This window comes from Temnothorax longispinosus, chromosome 4 (genome assembly GCF_030848805.1).
Source record: "Temnothorax longispinosus isolate EJ_2023e chromosome 4, Tlon_JGU_v1, whole genome shotgun sequence".
NCBI lineage: Eukaryota > Metazoa > Arthropoda > Insecta > Hymenoptera > Formicidae > Temnothorax > Temnothorax longispinosus.
The window spans coordinates 9,056,672-9,075,978 of record NC_092361.1 but is presented as its reverse complement, the minus strand read 5'-3'; the positions used below and the strand labels follow the sequence as shown (position 1 = coordinate 9,075,978).

Genomic DNA, 19,307 nt, shown 5'->3' with positions numbered 1-19,307 from the left:
AAAAATAACGCAAAAACATTAAATACAGATAATAAAAATACTTTCACAAAAATAGATCAATAAAAATAAATGCACTGTTCTTGATCTCTCGGAAAAAGTTGCTGTACTCCCTGATGATGATACGGATGCTTTCGGTTCCGACGTAAAACATGGTGCACTACGTATCGCGAGAAACCAAGCATCCGAGACACATAGCGTACGCTGTACCTGGGGTTTTCTTCAAACACCTGCAGGATTCTTTCCTCTTCGTTTACACAAATATGTATCGGTGCATCAGCGTTTCGCCGATTTAAGACAACACTTCCGGTTTCTCCGCGTTGTATACACCTCGAAATTACTTTTTCGTCGGGATGTCGTTCACGCACGGGGAATCGTTCCGCGTAAACACGAACTGCGCCAACAGCGTTTTTTCCGGCTGTTCCGTACGCGATAATCATATCGGTGTATTCTCTTGCAGTATATTCCGCTATTTCTTTATAATTTTTATAAGACATACACATATCGAATTCTCGGCACCTACTGTTGTGGAGCGACGAGATCAAAAGAAAACCGCGGCGATAACAAATGCTTTATTTGTTCCTGAGTTCACTTGTTTCAAACGCTACTCATCAAGCATTTGTTACCGGCTTTCTTTCGATCTCGTCGTTCCACAACAGTAGGACTTTTCTACTCAGTTTAACTCACTCTATTTGCATACAAGAAGTCCGGCGATTATTACTAGACACCCTGTATAATAAAATAATTATTAATATTATCCCTTCGCCCGCACAGGTGGGTCGTTTTCGTCCGGGCAAAAATCAAATGTAGTTGTAACTTTTGAAAACGGGTAGTGGGCGCCACTGCGCATCCGTAAAAAAAAAGTTATGCTCCCCGAGAACCCGCCTACCAAGTTTCAAAGCGCCAGTCCTCCTCCGGACGTCACAGGAGACGCGTCAATTCTTGAAAGGACGAAAACGACCCACCTGTGCGGCGAACGTTGCCCAAAAACGAAGTAATTTTTTTGTGTTTTTTGTTTCAAAGTGTTCATTGTGTCCGTAGAAGTCTTATAAAAACATCTGACCGCAAAAAAAATTACAAAAATGTTTTTGTTCAGTGTTTCGACAAAAATGGTCGACTTACATTAATGTATTTTTCTAGATAAACAATAAAGTAATGTTGGGATACTTAACTATTGAGTTATTAATTATTTTATTACTAATTTTTTTATTATTAAATATTTATTACTGTTTTTACTACGAAATTTGGGGCTAATTTATTGGCAATTTTGAGGTCGCAAACTTAAGCATTTAATTTCAAAATAATTGCATGCAATATTTTTTAAATAAAATCTACACTCTTTCCCTTCAATTTCTTTTTTTATTCATTTTGATATCTTTATTTGTCTTAAAGTTATGATTTTTTGAGTAAACAAATGATTTTACCCCTAGTTGTTCCATTTTTTAAATACAAATTATGTGAAAAAATTAAATTGTTTATAATTTTATGATTGATACTTCAAATTGAAGGTTTGAATTACCTCCATGAATTTTTTCAGATTTTTTGTAACACTTTAACACTTAAAAAAAAAACGTCAGGACAAAAACGACCCACCTATGCGGCGTAAAGGTGCTAAAAAAACCAATGCGGGCGAAGGGTTATGTATAATATATAGGGCCCGGACGTTTGGACACGGAGACTGGGCACAAGCCGAAATCGGCTGAGAACCGCTGCGCGCTCGTCAAACATTGAGTCCGATCGCCGAGCGTCGGAGCGCGTTTTATGCTGCTTATATGAAAAAAGCTGGGAAAAAACTATAAGGCATGTTTCCGAAAATGATCAACGTAACTTGTCTTGCCCATGGATTACACCGTGTAGCCGAAGAAGTTAGGTGTACGTATAAAAAAGCAAACTGGGTCATTTCGGAAATAAAAAAAATATTTTGCAAAGCTCCACATAGAGTCGACTTATTTAAAGAAATGCTTCCCAATGTCCCTTTACCGCCATCGCCAATTACAATTTGTTGGGGTACTTGGATCAAAGCAGCAAGTTACTATAAGAAGCATTTTTTGGAAATAAGATCTGTCATTGAGGCTTTGTTAAATGACTCCGCCGCTATTAAAAAAGCTAAACTACTAAAAGTAGTTTTAGTAGTTAGTTCATACTTTTTTTAATTAAAAAAAAATAAGTTTTAAGATAAACTTCTCCATTCTTAGTTACGTCCACGAACGAGGACGTAGTGGAGAGCCGGTTTCATTTGCTTTTTTTTAGTTCTTGTTTATTTTTTGTTTTTATTTTTTTAAATCTTATTTTTATTATTTTTTTTAATTTTCCCGTTTTTAATTATTTTAATTTTAATTTTTAAAGATATATATGGTAATTGTATAGATGGGGGGGATCACCTTGGATGACCTTGATATTTTAGTATGTTGTCAAGGTCACCCTCCTGAGTAACCTTCAGAAGGTTTTAGCCCGCGCTCGTTATTCGTTAAAAAGTTATTAACAAAAAATGTTTCGAAAATATAGCAGCTATTTTGAGTATTGGAAGGCATAAATGACTAATATATATGTCGAAATAGTTCACGCATACACTTTTCACGCAAACCGAGGTTCACGCACACCCCCCCCCCGTGCTTTCGTGGGAGGTGCGGTAGTCCCGAAATAGTTCACGCATACACTTTCCACGCGAACCGAGGTTCACGCACACCCCCCCCGTGCTTTCGAGGGAGGTGCGGTAGTCCCGAAATAGTTCACGCATACACTTTCCACGCGAACCGAGGTTCACGCACACCCCCCCCGTGCTTTCGGGGGAGGTGCGGTAGTCCCGAAATAGTTCACGCATACACTTTCCACGCGAACCGAGGTTCACGCACACCCCCCCCCCCGTGCTTTCGGGGGAGGTGCGGTAGTCCCGAAATAGTTCACGCATACACTTTCCACGCGAACCGAGGTTCACGCACACCCCCCCCCCCGTGCTTTCGTGGTTAGGAAATAAGAATACAAAATATTCTCTGCTTTAACTACAAATTTTTATCTAATATTTATTGAGAAACTTTGACAGAATCGTCAATTTCGAGCGGATACATAACTGCAATCGCGCGAAAAAACGCCTTAATACAATCTTTGAACTCATATTGACGTTTGAAAAGAAATTCTGCAATATAGCCATTGTAATGTTTCTTTCTTAATCCATACCGAGGAATTGCACTTCGTAAATCTCTCCAAACGCGCTCGATATTTTGAGTATGTGTCCCAGTAACTGGATCCACAAAATTGTATTTGTGATTGACCGTACTGTGTTGATAATTTTCAAAATTCAGGCAGTTATATGAACGCCAACAGTCCGAATAAATTGTTGATCCAGCAGCTATCCGTCGTTGAATTACTTCCAACAAAACGTCAGCCGTTCGTGATTCCACAGGCTCAATAAATATTTTCTTCGTTGTTTGGTCTATTCCACCGAAGACCCATTGCCCCGTAATCAAGCGTCCCTTGCTATATTTACGCTTGCCTATTTTGGCTTCATCTACTTGGACAATGTGTCCCGATCCACCGATGGGTGCACTACACCGTGTAAGCCAGTTGATGCACACTTCACGACAAAATGAGATCCAATCGACGGTAGTATTCGGTGATATAGACAGTTCGGCCATCAGCCTTGCTTGATGTGGAGGAGGATGGTAAACAAAGTATGCGATAAAACGACAAATTTTCTTCAAATTTAGTCGACTTTTATCAAACCATGTACCGTTAAAAGCGTGCATTTTGAATTTGCACTGAACGCGCTGACGTTTTTGACGACGTACAGACACATATGTTGAAGAGTTACGTTCCAAAAACAATGTTTTCCGATTTATATTTATCACAGAACCACAGCTGCGACATACAATTGTTTCACGAATAACCTTATGATAAATTAAAAAGTCAACCAAGGCATCGTGATTATCCACGATGCGAAGAAATTGATATAGTTTCATATCGATTATGAGTACGTGAAACGATCAACAGAGGAAGCAATTTGACTGACGACTGACACAAATAGTTTCTATAACGATACATCATCTGATATTGTCTAGATGTAAATAAGCAGTGACCTTGTTTTGAATAGCACGCGTTCCAAGCATGTATATACAATATATATCTATATATATGTAGGTCTAGAGGTATGTTCCGGGACTGTTTACGTTTTTTGAAATGTACAGTCCTGGAATATAACGCATATATATGTAATCAGATTCAAAAAATTGTCCCGAAACGTGCCGTAGGACATGAATTTTTTCCAGGACAGTCCTGGAAACTGCCAAATGTCCTGGAATATACCGATGTAAAAAATAAAAGTCCCGGAACATACTTCTGGACCTACATATATATATATATATATATATATATATATATATATATATATACATATGTAAACCAGCTTGTAAAGCGCGCCACGAACCCATCTGGCACCTCGGTTCGCGTGAAAAGTGTATGCGTGAACTATTTTGGGGTTACCGCACCTCCCCCGAAAGCAGGGGGGGGTGTGCGTAAACCTCGGTTCGCGTGAAAAGTGTATGTGTGAACTATTTCGGGGCTACCGCACCTCCCCCGAAAGCAGGGGGGGTGTGCGTAAACCTCGGTTTGCGTGAAAAGTGTATGCGTGAACTATTTCGTGTATTAGTCATTTATGCCTTCCAATACTCAAAATAGCTGCTATATTTTCGAAACATTTTTTGTTAATAACTTTTTAACGAATAACGAGCGCGGGCTAAAACCTTCTGAAGGTTACTCAGGAGGGTGACCTTGACAACATACTAAAATATCAAGGTCATCCAAGGTGATCCCCCCCATCTATACAATTACCATATATAATTTTTATTTTAATTTATTTTTAACATTTTTCTTTTTCTGAAATTAAAATTAAATAGAAATATTTTTTTAAATGTAAATTAATTAATTATAAATTATGAAAACTGTTCAGTATTTTAATCCGTCGCGATCGCGGATCAATGAGGCACATGTAACGCTATCTCTTAGTCGCCCTCTGAACAAATTGATTTTTCGGCGATTGGACTCGATGTTTGACGAGCGCGCAGCGGTTTTTGGCCAATTTCGGCTTGTGCCCAGTCTCCGTGCCCGAACGTCCGGGCTCTAGATATAGATCTACAAAATAATATTTTACAAAGTAAGGTGATGTATATTTTTCAAATATTAAAAAAATCTTTTAAACGTGAAATAATTATTGCTAATTGGGTTAAACGTATTTTATTTTTTAAAGCAATATTTCTAAAAAAATTTTACAAATATTATTAAATATATTTATTTGCAATCTTTTAAAAATATTTTTGAAAATATTTTTCTGACATTATCTGGTGGACATAGAAACATTCTAAAAATATTTTTATAAATTATTTTAATCATACTAAAAAATATTTAATTTTTAAAATATTTTGTGCTGTATGGGAAAAACCGTTATAAAAGAAGGTCGATTCAACATTAAAACGAAGTTAAAACGACAGTTGATAGTTTGTTAATATCTGATACGACTTTGATGTCGAATCAACCAAAATTTCAACTTGTTTCGACATCAGATTATCGACATTGATTCAACGTCGGGTCAACTATATATTTCTCACTGGGCATTGTTTCACCTTTTTGTACAACTATAGGTTGGTAAAATTATCTTATAATTAAATGTTACATGTTTATTTTGTTGGATAATTATCTTTGTTTTTTGGTGATGTGTAAGAGTAAAATCATTAAAGACTCTTTATCACAATTATAAAGCTGTTCTGGATTCTTTTTTTTTTACAATTATACAAGCTCAGGACACAGATGCCAGTTCAATTTGCAAAGACAAAAGGGCTTTTGGAACGTTTAAAACAGTTTCAATTATATTTTTTTTTTATTCCTATGATCAATGTGTTTGAAAGAATAGAAATGTTGAACAGAGACCTTCAAAAATCTGACATGAATATCATTGAATCTCACAAAAAAATTATGACTGTCATTGATAGTCTTGGGTCTAGTTTTACAAACGTCGGTTAACTTTTAATCTTAGGTTAACTTACTACGGTCTCTTTCTAAGGGGGACGTTCGAAAGAGACGAAGAGTGAGTTGACCTAAGTGTTATGGAATGGATTGCTGGAATAACTTAGAGTCTTGGATCGACTTTATTCTTACACACAGATCGCTAGCACGCACGCAACGGGACGCTCTGTCCGCCATGTCTACTACTCTCTCCCTCTACGCTCGCCTACTCTCGAACCAAGCGCCTCACTGCTTTCTTGCGCTTTGCGCGCGCACATCCTCTCCTCAACACTAAGGTTAAAAATTAACCGAAGTTTGTGGAATTGGACCTTAAACAGCTGAGAATTAATGGATTCGAAGATGTGTGGTCTCAAGCTGTCGATGGAGCAAAAGACCTCGATCTCAAAGACCAAAAAATGGCTCGAGTTGACAGAGTTCGAATAACACCAAAACGAATCGATTCTGGTTACCCATGATTTTTCTTCACCACAACATTATTTTCAAAAAATTTACTTTAAAATCCTCGATCAAACACTTTCATCAATGACTGATCGTTTTTTGACTGATAAAATAAAATTCCTATGCAAAATTGAGGATTTTATTGTTGGAAAAAAAGACAAGGGTGGCAAACAAGTTCTGGTAGAAATAATCACTTCATTTTATAACAGAAAGATAGAAAAGAATAAAAAATGCGGCGGTGTGGTCTAGTGGTAAAGCGAAAGACTCGTAATCTGAGGAACCAGGTTCGAGTCCACTGGAGCCATGAATCATGGAAAAGTTTTTTTCCGAAAAAACCGCGCCCCTCCGTGCAAGATGTGGAGAAAACTGTGCTCCGTCTTTCGGAAGAGACGGTTAGGGTTGGGTACGTCCCTTCAAAAACGTCCTTTAAGGCCCCTTGGGGTATATAAAGTAAAATTTTTTATCTTTTTTTTTAGAAAAGAATAAAAAAATCGATGGAAAAAACGATTTTGATGCAGAGCAACTGAGATTTCATTCAAATATATGTATTTCATGATATCTTGCAACAGAGAAATGTCACGGTATCTAATCTAATTGGATGTGGTGACGTTTCTTAAACAGAATCCTTCAGTTGCTACTCTACTACCACAATTCACAAAGTTGATCAGTGTTGCGGGATTTGGGGGGTTCGCGCCGCGACTCCGCGAAGGGTCATTCCGCGATCCACAATTGGCCGATGAACTCATGGCGCCATCCGAAGGTGGCGCATCAAACCGTGAAATTTAACGACCCGTCTAACACCTATCCGCGCGGAGCACTTGATACCGCAAAAATCGACCAATCACCGCGTTGCAGCCGTACTATGTAAATCATCCATTGGTGAAAAGGATCGAACAATCTAGAATCGCGGTGTTCATGTCCCTCGCGAAACTTCGTACAGGCAGAAGCATTCTAATCGTCACGTAGTCAAGTCCGTGTCCAGAGTAAAATTTGTGTGCGAATTCGAGGCGATTACGTCGTCGAAACAAAACTACGCGAACGGCTGTTTCCCTTTGCCGAACGGGGGCGGTTCGTGAAACGCAAGTGCTTCGCGCGGCAGAACGAAACTTGATTGTGTGCTCCGAACCATCAATGTGCTCCGATCGCGGATTCCTCGTGCTCCGATCGTGTGCTCCGAATTTAAGCCGCCGAACGAACATTGTTGCTGTTGCGGATTCCTCGTCCGCCTTTTCTCGCCTATCTACTATCTAGCGAAACCACTGCCAAGGGAACGGGCTTGGAGAAATTAGCGGCGAAAGAAGACTCTGTTAAAAAAATGTTCAAATAAAACTTGTAGAGACTCAATTCTTTACAATTTTCGTATATGCGCTTTTGCGGTGACTCAACAAATACCTTTGACGCCTTCTATCTTTGGTATTTGTTGAGTCACTGCAAAAGCGCATAGAAAATTGTAGAGAATTGAGTCCTCTACAAGTTTTACAATATATAAACATGTTTTTGATAAAACCAACAGGGGGCAATATAATTGTCAATAAAAATGTTCAAATTGACGGCACTTTTTTTGTTGTAACTTTTTTTCCTTGACAGCTATTAAAAAAATTTTTTAACAAAAGTTGTAGCAACTATTTTTCCCTACAAAACAAAAAAAATGAAAAAAAATCCGACCAATAGGAGCCGAGATATACAAACTTACCCCTATTTTCAAGATGGCCGCCGATGCACAGGGAAATTTTGTTGGAACTTTGTGATTTCGGGCATTTCCTGTGATCTCCTACTCACCCTCAAAAAATTGGCTGGTCTATCCGTTTTGTAAATATTCGGTGTTTTTCGAGCTAATTTTACTGGGCTAGAGGGGCATTACAACTTTACTATTCTTAATTAAAATTACATTACATTACAAAAAGATACCAAATTCCTACATCATGCATACGTTCCCATTTTAAATAAATTTAAATAAATTGTAACCTTGCGTTTCCTTGGTCTGAGAATGATATTTATACACATTTACTTATTTATTACATTTATACTTTTATTTCCATTATGACCTACAAAATTCCTACTTGGTATAATTGTTCTTATTCCACTTGATGGTTCACAGTGTCGTGTGATCTATCGTGACAACAACATGTTATGGACACTTTAATCTTTAATCTTTAATGTAATTTTATATTGTTGATTATCCTCCGTTCTCCGGACTATCTGGTGAGTGCTCGGATAAAAATGAGTTATTGCTCTTATTCTTTGCATTAATTATGTTTAAACCATTTATAGATAGCAATCATTCAGTTCTCGTGGTTTTCCGACCTCCTAATCCGAAGACTCATGGTTATGATGGAGAATTGCTTATTGATGTACGAAATTTGTAATATGCAAATATATTTGTTTTTTGACAATACACAATTACTGCGTCGACTCTCTTATTACCAATTTCTTTTATGTTTCTTATTATTATTGAGAGTCCGTAATTATTTTATTATCAAGATAAATATTTAAGCGTCTCAATTTAAACTCACCCTGTACATTACAATAATTTATATGAAAATCTACTACACGGCTTATACTGTTACATCACGTTGTTACATCATGCTGTTTCCCGCAAACATTTCTAAAATTAATAATAAGAGAAATAGGATCGTAACGATATACGAACAATTAGAATCAAAAGCCATGCGATCCAAGCTTAGGTCTTTGACAGCCTTATATTAGTTACTGTATACATATATGTCTATATATATACATATAATTTTTCCAACATACTGCGCGCCGATTACTTTCGGACTTAAAACACAGTAATTGTTAGAATTAAAAACCCTTCCCTCCCCGGAATTAAATCGACTCGATTTAATTATCTAATAACTGTAAAGAAAATTTATTGCGAAAAATATTACCTCAGCCAGGGTTTGAACCTGGAACCTCCCTCATTCCGTGTAGGGCGTCGTACCAATTCGACCACCGAGGCATGTGGTAATATTTATCGCAATAGCCGGTTAATAATAGTTTGAAACGTCTTTCTCAGGCGACGTGAATAATAATAATAATAAGAGAAATAGGATCGTAACAATATACGAACAATTAGAATCAAAAGCCATGCGATCCAAACTTAGGTCTTTGACAGCCTTATATTAGTTACTGTATACATATATGTCTATATATATACTGTGACGTTGCGGCTCGCCGCACCGTCGCGGCGCCCCGCCGCCGTCACAAGGCGCGGAATTTCGCGCCCAGGGACGGACCAGGGAGGCAACGACGAGATCTCCAGGGGTCGTATTTAACCGCGTTTCCGCATTTTGATTATTTTCTTTTGTTTTTTTTATGCAATGTAATACGCGCGGCACCTCACCCACACCACGGCAAACCTTCGAGGGAGTATTTGGCGAAGGAAATCAAGGACGATCGATAACCAAGGAGGGGTGGCAAACACGGAAGCAGCAGAGATCGCGGGCTGGCGAGAGCAACGCGGCAGGCGGGCGGCACGTGCGGCAGCGACGGACGAGGCCGCCGATAGCGGGGCCCCAAAGCGCTTGGGTAAACACCCGGCTTCAGCAAATGATCTCCACAAAACACCGACCCACGGGGTGGCTGGCCACCGCCCCAGGGTCAAACCGGAGGCACACCGGCACGAGCGAAGTTTCGTCCGCCGCTAAGGACAAAAATTTGAGGAGTCGCACGCCGCCGAGGGACCGTTGCCCGCCCCCGAAAGATCTCGTATCGACAGCACTGCGCCGGGACACCGCGGGCTTACAAGCTCGCGCCCAATTGGCTCGCGCGCCCCTCAGGAAGGGGTACCGTATCGATTCCGCAATCGAGCGGGTTTAGCGTTTCACTCTCTGGTCGTCCGTCGGCGAGATACGTTTTTCTAAGATACGCGATAGCCACACCGAGTCGGGTATTTCGATTTTTGTCTGGCGGATCGAGGATCGTTGGTGGAAGGTGACGGCGAGGAGCCCAGGAGGAGGCGTATCACCGGTGAGGTTGCCCGTAAATCGCGATATGTAAAGCCACGACACCGCCCTCCGGTGCACGCTCTCGCTCGGGATAACGTATGTTAAGATTGAGTGTAATTTCGCGATCGATAACGAGAGCGAAGGGCCTCGGGATGGTATCGTGGCCGCGGAACCGTGGTACAAGCGTTATGGCGAACCCCTGGAGGTCGCGATAGGCGTTAATGAGTTCGATATCGCGAGTATATTGCGTTGTCCTCGTGACCTTGGTGTACGGCCGCCTACGGGCCGGTACTTCGTAAATTGCGTTACCGTTTCTTCGCGTCGGGGAATTCTTGTGTTCGAGCGTCGGTGTTAGCGTATCGATTTGTGTTCGGATCTCGTTATTACGGGTTGCTAATTGTGCTCTCGCGTTGAGAAACTTTGCGTCCGGTATTACTTGCGTTACGTCCTATGGCGTCCCTGCTCGCGACCACCTCGAATTTTGCGTTGGGACGTCGATGGCATTGTTAATTGCGGTCGAATGTCGTTCCCGCCGATTGATTAATTATGTTAGACTTGTACTCGCGTTAAGAAATTACCGGCGTTCACACGTTTCGTGCGTTTAGATGTTACTTGCGTAGTTCTTCATGGCGTTCCGTGGTTATTAGCGATATCGCGACTCTAGTATTTCGCGTTGACCGGTATTCCGCATCATTGGAGAACCGCATTAATCCAGTATTTTGCGTTAGTTATCGTATTCTTTGCCTGGTTAAATGACTCGGCGCCTACCCGTTGCGCCCGAGCAGAATCACTCGCGTTAGGTTAAGATATCATTGCGACAGAGTTTTCGTACGGTTTTCGACTCAAATTATTAATCGTTTGAGAATAGCGCCTTCAGCGTGTTTATTAGAGACTCAATTAATACTCCGTGGGTGTCTCGCGTCCGCCTTAATATTATTTCTGTTAGATGAATCCAGACACCCCGCCACCGGCTATTCTTGATTTATTTATTGAAGTTATCTTGTGTTTGATCGAAGCCGGATGGATAAACGTTGTTATTTTCTCGACAACCAGTGCTCAATAAATGTTACTTTCTTTGTTATCTGACTGAGTATGAAATTAACATGTCACCCCGCCGAATATCGCGCTGCCCTTCATTAACCCCGCCCGTGATTAGGTCGAGCTAGCCGATTCCACGCACCTCCACACTTCGTTTTGCGTCTCGTTTAGGTTTTCGCGATTTCGTGGACGCGAATGTACGCGTCTGGCGCCCAACATTTGGAACATTTCGTGGAGCATTGGAGGTGCGAGGAAATCACTGGAGAGGCCAACCATCCCGTTCTCCTAAGTCCTTTTGATCCGGCCCACGTCCCGGAGCGGTCCGGGAGTGCAAAAAGTCGTGACAATACATATAATTTTTCCAACATACTGCGCGCCGATTACTTTCGGACTTAAAACACAGTAATTGTTAGAATTAAAAACCCTTCCCTCCCCGGAATTCTAAAATTATTTCTAAAATTATTTAAAATAATTATTTTGTTTGATCACAATTCGCGTTTTCTAAATTTTATAATAAACTGACATAATATAATATAAACTATTCAAATATCATTGTTAATGAATTTCATTGCTATTGCCTTTTTATAATAAACTTTATTCTGAACCCAGAATAAAAATATGTAATACTAAAAATAGATTATAAATTCTCTATTAAAATTTTGTTTATAATTTTTAAATTTCAAAATTTTTTTCTAAACATTTTTTTAATTTAAAAAATCTTTTTCTATATACGAGGTGACACAAAAGTTCTCGGAATTTTTTTGAGAGCATTAAGCAGCCACAAATCGGTACACAAATTAAACATTTAATAGATCATAAAACTTTATTAGAACATCAATAACTAAATTAAACAAAGAAAATTACAATAAATGCTCAAAATTGTTTCCGTTGATTTTAATAAATTTTCGAAACCACTTCGGAAAATTGTTCACGATGGTCGCGCACTGCTGGATGATAATTTCATCTGAGACATGTCGTAGGGCCACTTTGAAAAACTCCGTTAATTTAAAGCGAACTCCAGAGATCTTTTGCTCCAAGCTGGACCACACAGAAAAGTCCATCAGTTTCAAATTCAACAACCAAACTCGCTGCCCCAAAAACCGGGAAACTAGCTCTTCGCACGTCGCAATCGCTGTTCGCGCCGAATAAGTTAGTTACATGCAACATTAAACAACTAAAAATCTATGAAATAGATTGATTTAAAATAAAAGTTAATATATTCAAAATAAAAGTTTATATACTAACATTACGCTGTAAGCGGTACACATTAAATATCTAGTTTTAATTTATTACTTTATGATATGTTGTGCCTCACTACCGCTTTGTATGTTAGATTAGGAACCCAGCAGCTAGTAATTCCACTGCTGTCAGTTAGACTGTAACTCTTAATCAAGAGACACGGTAGTGTCTCGCGCCAAGTACGCGCGGAGCGAGACCGACCGTGACTCTTTTACGCGACGCGACTAGTTGCGAGTATATCGTGATGGTTCAACTTGCTCATATGGTTCAAATTACCCGAACTTCCTTTAATGTGTTCAAAACGATTGAAAGATTAATTATTTGTGACATCAACATCACTTAAGGGGAATGGTAAGGTTTAAACGGCCGAAAATTGGGTAAAATTCAAATGTCGTTTTTGGACACACAAATAAACATACATAATTTTTTTTTAAAAACGTGTTATTGGTGCTTTCTTAACGAACAAAACAAAACGTAAAAGTCCCAAGAATATAATTAAAGGTGATATTGATGATTAAAGGCGACCGCGCGATTTGTGCACTGCTCTGTTCTTGCCACAATTCCTGGTGAACAAGCTGAAATTTTTCAATTTTTTGGTGCCATTTTGTTGGTGAGATCCCCCTCTATAGACTAAACCTAAAGTCTAAAAAAGTACGTTAAGATTGCAACAATGGCAGCCAAAAAAGAAAAACTTTCAAAAAATTTAAGTTATTTGTTGTTAAAACAATTACAAAAAATTAATTTTTGTGCGCTGGAATAGGTTCAGTTTACGGAAAAGTTCGTTATCTTTATTTTAAAAAAAATCAAGTCGATATCTGCAGCCGTTCGTGAGTTATCGTGGCAGAACTAGCGAAAAATGCCATTTCGAGAAAAACACGGTTAAAGTTTAGAATACTAGTTTTAGCTAGAAAATTGATACGTATGAAGCTCAAAAGTTATCCGTGCTATAAAATGACGTCTCCAGGTCAGCTTTCATTGCTGCAGTAATCACAGAACATCACAGATTTTTTTCGGCTTTGGCCTCTTTTAGACACGAGGGAAAAGTGTAGCACAAAGCGAACCTGCACGCGGACACTTTGCCGGCCAGCACTCACATTTTTAATTTTCCTGAGCTCAATTTTGCGAATTTCTCAAAAAACCAAACTGGGAAATATTCTTAAAAGATCACACTACCAGAATATGTAAAAATACCAAAAATCGAATTCTTCAAAATTTCAAACTTTACCATCCCCGGTAAATGGTGTTTAGAAAAAAATAAGTCTTTTTGGCTTGAATTTATTTACATCATTATCAATGTTATAGCAATATGAATTTTTTAATAAAAATTGACAAATATCGAAATATAATGCAATTCTAACTAGAATACTTTTTTCTTTTCTTTTTTGGTATTTTATATGCAAATAATATCGTTTGGTTTGCTAAATTGTTTTATTTATTACAGGGCGGAAATCCAAAGCGTCACCTCATCGGCAAGCGCGAAGAGAATCTACTACAAAAATCAATACGGATACTGAGGACTCGTAATAATCGGGTCTGCATTTGTAACAGACGCCAGCAGAGGAGAAGAAGAAGTGAACGAAAGGCCAGCACCACATTGGGTATCATTGTTGGTGCATTCGTTGTCTGCTGGCTGCCATTTTTTATGTTGGCATTAATCAGACCATTCTACAAACCTGATGATATCCCGCATTCAGTATCGTCTCTGTTTCTCTGGCTCGGTTATTGCAACAGTGCGTTAAACCCCATTATTTATGCGATTTTCAACAAGGAAATCCGTAAGCCATTTATCTTGATAATGTGTTTACAATGGCGTAATCTCAATGAGTTAATGCGCGAGGAGTATTACCATCAACAATTCGGTGAACGAAGGACAAGGAACGGCATAAACGGCAACGAAGCTACGGAAAATACAGAGGGTGCAAATCTCGTTGATGATAACAATAAGAATATCAGAAATAATAATCATGATATCGACAATAATAACCAAAACGTCGATAATAACAACCAGAATGTCGACAACAGCAATCATGTCGACCAGAATAATCAAAACATCGGGGATAATAATCAGGATGCTAATGGTAATAATCAAGATAATAATCAAGTTAATAATCAAGATATCGGTAATAACAAACAAGATGTTGAAAATAAAAAACAAAACATCAATGATAACAATCAGATCGACATTACCGAGAAATCCGGTGAGATGCCCCGCTTCTGATCTGAGGAGTGTTCCTCGAATAACGAGGACCGTGGTATTCGACGAAGATCATCGCCGTACTGCATGGATACTTTTCAAGTCATTGCTGAAGTTCATACACCTTGCATAACCGAGACCCTTGTATAATTGAACAAGAAGAATGCTAAACATATTCTAAAATAATGACTGAATGATTTTTTTCAAGAAAATTTCCTTATTATTTAATTAAAAGGGGACAAATAAATAGAAATAATCAAATTTTATAAAAATATTTTTTAAAAGTGCAATGTTTTTAGAATATGTGCAAAGTTTTATATTGACCTGATAAAAATTCACGGAGTTATAGCAATTTGAACGCAACACGTCGCATATTTTGATTACATTGTAAACGTTTGTAAAACATTTAAAGGAATAATCGACATTACTGCTTATAATAATATACAAATGACAAAAAATAGGACATTTAAAATAGAGTAAAAAACTCCGTGATTGTAAAAAAAATACGAAAAATTTTGACAGCATAGATAAACTGACAACGGTGTTAATCGATAAGTTAACGTTTATTACGGTCTTACAGTTACACAAAACACACAATTTGTGAAAAAAAATGAAGAAAACTATTTGAGTCTCTTTTTATCGTATGCAGTTCGTCAATGGAAACCCACAACATCACTGGTGTCCACAAGGACTTGATTCTTAATGTTCCTAGCAAAATGAATTGGAGCAATATCAACATAAAATCACCGCTGCAATGAAAAATGCTAAAGTTGTTAAAACAATCGATCCAATATCCAATTAAGTTCTTACAATCCAATTTATAAGAACTTAAGTATAGAAGAATGGTTATTAGAATATTGCATCGAAAGCTCTACGTAAAATATAAACGAAAGTCTGAACTACTTGATAAAGAATAGCACCAAAAATATTCTTCAGCGGCACACGTATTGAAATTGCAGTTTACATAGCAATATGCATCTTCAATGACGGTTACAAATCTTATCTGCAGATAATGGATATTTTGGGAATAAAAATCGGCAGAAATGCCTATCACTTCTGTTAGCAAGATAATTGCATCCACATCTCAAATGCGGACGTGCATAACTCATGCACTACAGCGAAAAAATTAGGAATAAAAAAGCTTTGGAGAAAAACCATGTTGCTACGGAGACTTATGGTCCAGGAATAGCTGAATAAGGGTGAGAGAAAAAATTCTGATTTTTAAAATTATTTAAAATTAAAAATTTAATTACGTTTTCCTCAAAATCATGTTTTCTTAAAACCAAGATAACGACCACTAGATCTTAAAAACCATTCGTTCCCAATTTGGCTAAAATTTTAATATAATATAATGTTTATCTGGTTTATCCAGCTGTCGATCATTGACTGAGGTCAAAGGCAAAACATAACTTACTTTTATTGTACGTACGGTAAAAAACGTTTTTGATGAAGAGAAAGGGAAAAGAGAGAGAATGACATGAACATGAAAATTAATTACAATAGGATAACAGAAATAAAAATTAGTCGCCAATATAAATCCGGAGAATAACAACTGAAATTTTTACGGCAGAAGAGTAAACGTGATGGACAAGATTTATAATTTACTTAAAATTGAGACATATGCGTGATGTAAATATTCTGTCTGCTTTGTGAGTTAACTCTATTAGTTTGAAGTTTTATGTGTGCCATTTCGATAACTAATTGTTTAGATAAAAATCTTTCATTGCCCAAAATTTTCACATTATCCCAATTAAATTCATGTAATTGATTCTATGTTTCATAATGACAGAAGAAGTAGCTGTGTTCCTGCGGATAGAGTAGCGATGGCTTGAGATTCTGGTTTTTAGTTGTCTCGTCGTTTGTCCCACATAGGATTGCAATCCTTGTAGGATATTTTACACACAACGTTTTTCATTGAATTGATTGAGAGAGTGTCTTCATGGGTTTTCATCAAGTTTTTGTCATTAATTTTAATGTTCATGTCATTAGTGTCTCTTCTTTCCCTTCCTTTTCACTTATATTTACACCGCTTTTCGCCGTACAACAAAAAGTACGTACAACAAAAGTAAGTTATGTTCTGCCTTTGTCATCAGTCAACGGTTGACAGTCGGACAAATCAGCAAATATTTGGAACCAAGTCCATTCTTTGATTGTATCATTGTCTCGATTATATCAATCACCACCGCTTAAAAATTATCTCAGTTTTCGTTGTCTTTTTTAAGGCTTTAGTTTTTCAAACTCGCGTTTTCTAGTCTTGATTTGGTGAGTGGATTTCACGTCTCTTTGCCGATTATTCTTTTCATTTCTAATCCATTTTGCAAATTATAAATATTTGCAGAATTTTTCTGGTATTTCCCTTGAAAATTACACTATTTTTATACATTCAATTTTCAATTCTCTTATGCTCGTCAGAGAATTTGAAATTATTTAATTTATCTATTGTCGCGTCGCTAAAGATGACTTAAAGTAGAACCGACACAATTTATAATTTATATTAAATTATTAATTAAACGTTACATAGTATTAACTAATCGCGTTTGACCCTCAAAGCCCACTTTTTCTTGTTACTCGTTAATTTTAATATCTAGAGTCGGCTGAATAATGATTATGAGGTACGGCAGTATAGGTCACCAGCGTTCGCCTTGAAGCGACGCGCGACGAGGTACTAACTCCACTGTTTTAACTCGTTGCATTAAAAATATAATTTTCCAAGCTTAAAACAAAATTTACACAAAAACAATATTTATTTTTAAATTTATATTTTACCATTATTTTAACCCTTGTATTTAATACGCTACAAACTGAGTTAGTACCAATACGGCTATACCGGCCATAGCCAATGCTAGTACCTACAAGTCGTCGCATGGATGCCGGTTATAACCGCCTTAGAAGCGAAAAGGTTAATTACACTGGTCGATACATCAGATGCGGATTGGGTTCCTCGAGTCGTTTCCTATAAATTTTTGGCCGCTGAATCTAAATCTGCCAGTAAAATTTTTCTTTCACATATGGTTTTCGAAAAAATTGAGGTCAAATGCGCAAAAAACGCGTTTTTGGCCATTTTTGATAAAGTATAAGTGATGAGCCCCGATGGGGTGGAGTCCCAAATATGTCCACCTACGATTTTGATGAAACTTTGTAAAAAGCTTTATTTCGGGTTAAGATGAAAGCTTTTAAGAGGAATTTTGCGACTCCTATGACAAAGTCATTTTTTATGATAAAATGTTAAAAAGTAAAGAAAGATTTTAACAATTCTATAAAATGTTATAAATTGTTATATGGTTATAGGATGTTATAAATTACCATTATATATTATAAACATTTTTTCTCACTTTATTTTAAACACGCGATCTTTCTGTTTAAATCAACAAACATACTTTAAGGCCAGCATTCTCAGTTGATTCTTATTTCAAGACCGTTTTAAATAATAGCTTGAGATGATAATACGATTCTATGATTGGTTTATGACATCTTAAGATTGTACATACTTAAGGGATTACACCATAGTAAAATTTTCAAAAAATCTCAAAAAATCGAAAAATTTTTGTCTTAAATGATACTTTAGAGTTTTAAAAATAAGTTGTAATTAGTGTTATACGTAAAAAAATATGTTTTAAGTGGTTTTAGATCCGATTTTCTAAAGCAAGTCGTAGCGCCATCGAATGGTCCGAAGCAGTGCGCAACGATTTAAGGCTTCTGAGCTCGTAAGGTTCATAATATGAATTAGGGCTTAAGGAATTTTGTGTCCGACGGCCCATACTATTAAATAATAAGCTTCAGTAACTGTACATGGTGCTAGTCCAAAAACATCCTCAAGTGGCAAAAACGTGGTTGACATTGCATCAAATATTGCAACTTCTATATTTAATGATGGATTGTCAAGTATAATGAAAACTATGCAAGTGCTACAACTGACTGTGGGCCCAGTGGGCCATAATTGCTTCAATTTCTGCACCGAGGCAGACGCACACCGCATCAAGGCTGCCGAGCGCTCACTCACGGATGCCACTAAAGACACTCGTAGGATCTCTAGATCTTCAAGGAAAGAAGAACAAAAAGAAAATATTAATCTGGGAGGACAGCTGTATGGCGCAAGTGTCGCAGAGTAAAGATAAATTAAAAATTTCTACAGTTAAATACGAAATAATTGTTAGGCAATCTTTAAACGTGATTTCGAGAAAAACGAATTTCTAGAAAAGTAAACATGATTTTTACGATTGATTGAAAACTTTTTTTATTATAAATAATTTTTCACTGAATTTTTTAGGTAAAAATGAAACATTTTTTCATGTGTTCACTATTTCTACAAAAATCAATATTTTAACATTTAACAATTTATATTTTATTTAAAAAAAATAATTCAATAAAAAAAATAAGTAAAAATGCAATTAAAAAATAGAAAATATTTGAATTTCCTCTTTATCTATAGATCAAAATTTCAG

The 19,307-nt window shown here is 37.3% G+C and overlaps 1 protein-coding gene across 5 annotated transcripts in view; it reads left to right on the top strand.

The window, feature by feature from the left end:
* 5-ht7 (5-hydroxytryptamine receptor 7) overlaps positions 1 to 18,793 on the top strand; it is a 561,506-nt gene extending 542,713 nt beyond the window's left edge. For 4 of the 5 annotated variants that reach the window (XM_071774764.1, XM_071774763.1, XM_071774766.1 and 1 more), the window contains one exon: positions 14,113 to 18,793. In XM_071774764.1, coding sequence (XP_071630865.1) covers positions 14,113 to 14,889 — 777 coding nt within the window. In that variant the 3' untranslated portion in view covers positions 14,890 to 18,793. The remainder of the gene's footprint in view (positions 1 to 14,112) is intronic. The other variant, XR_011731504.1, reaches the window with a different exon arrangement.
* Positions 18,794 to 19,307: the final 514 nt, after the last annotated feature.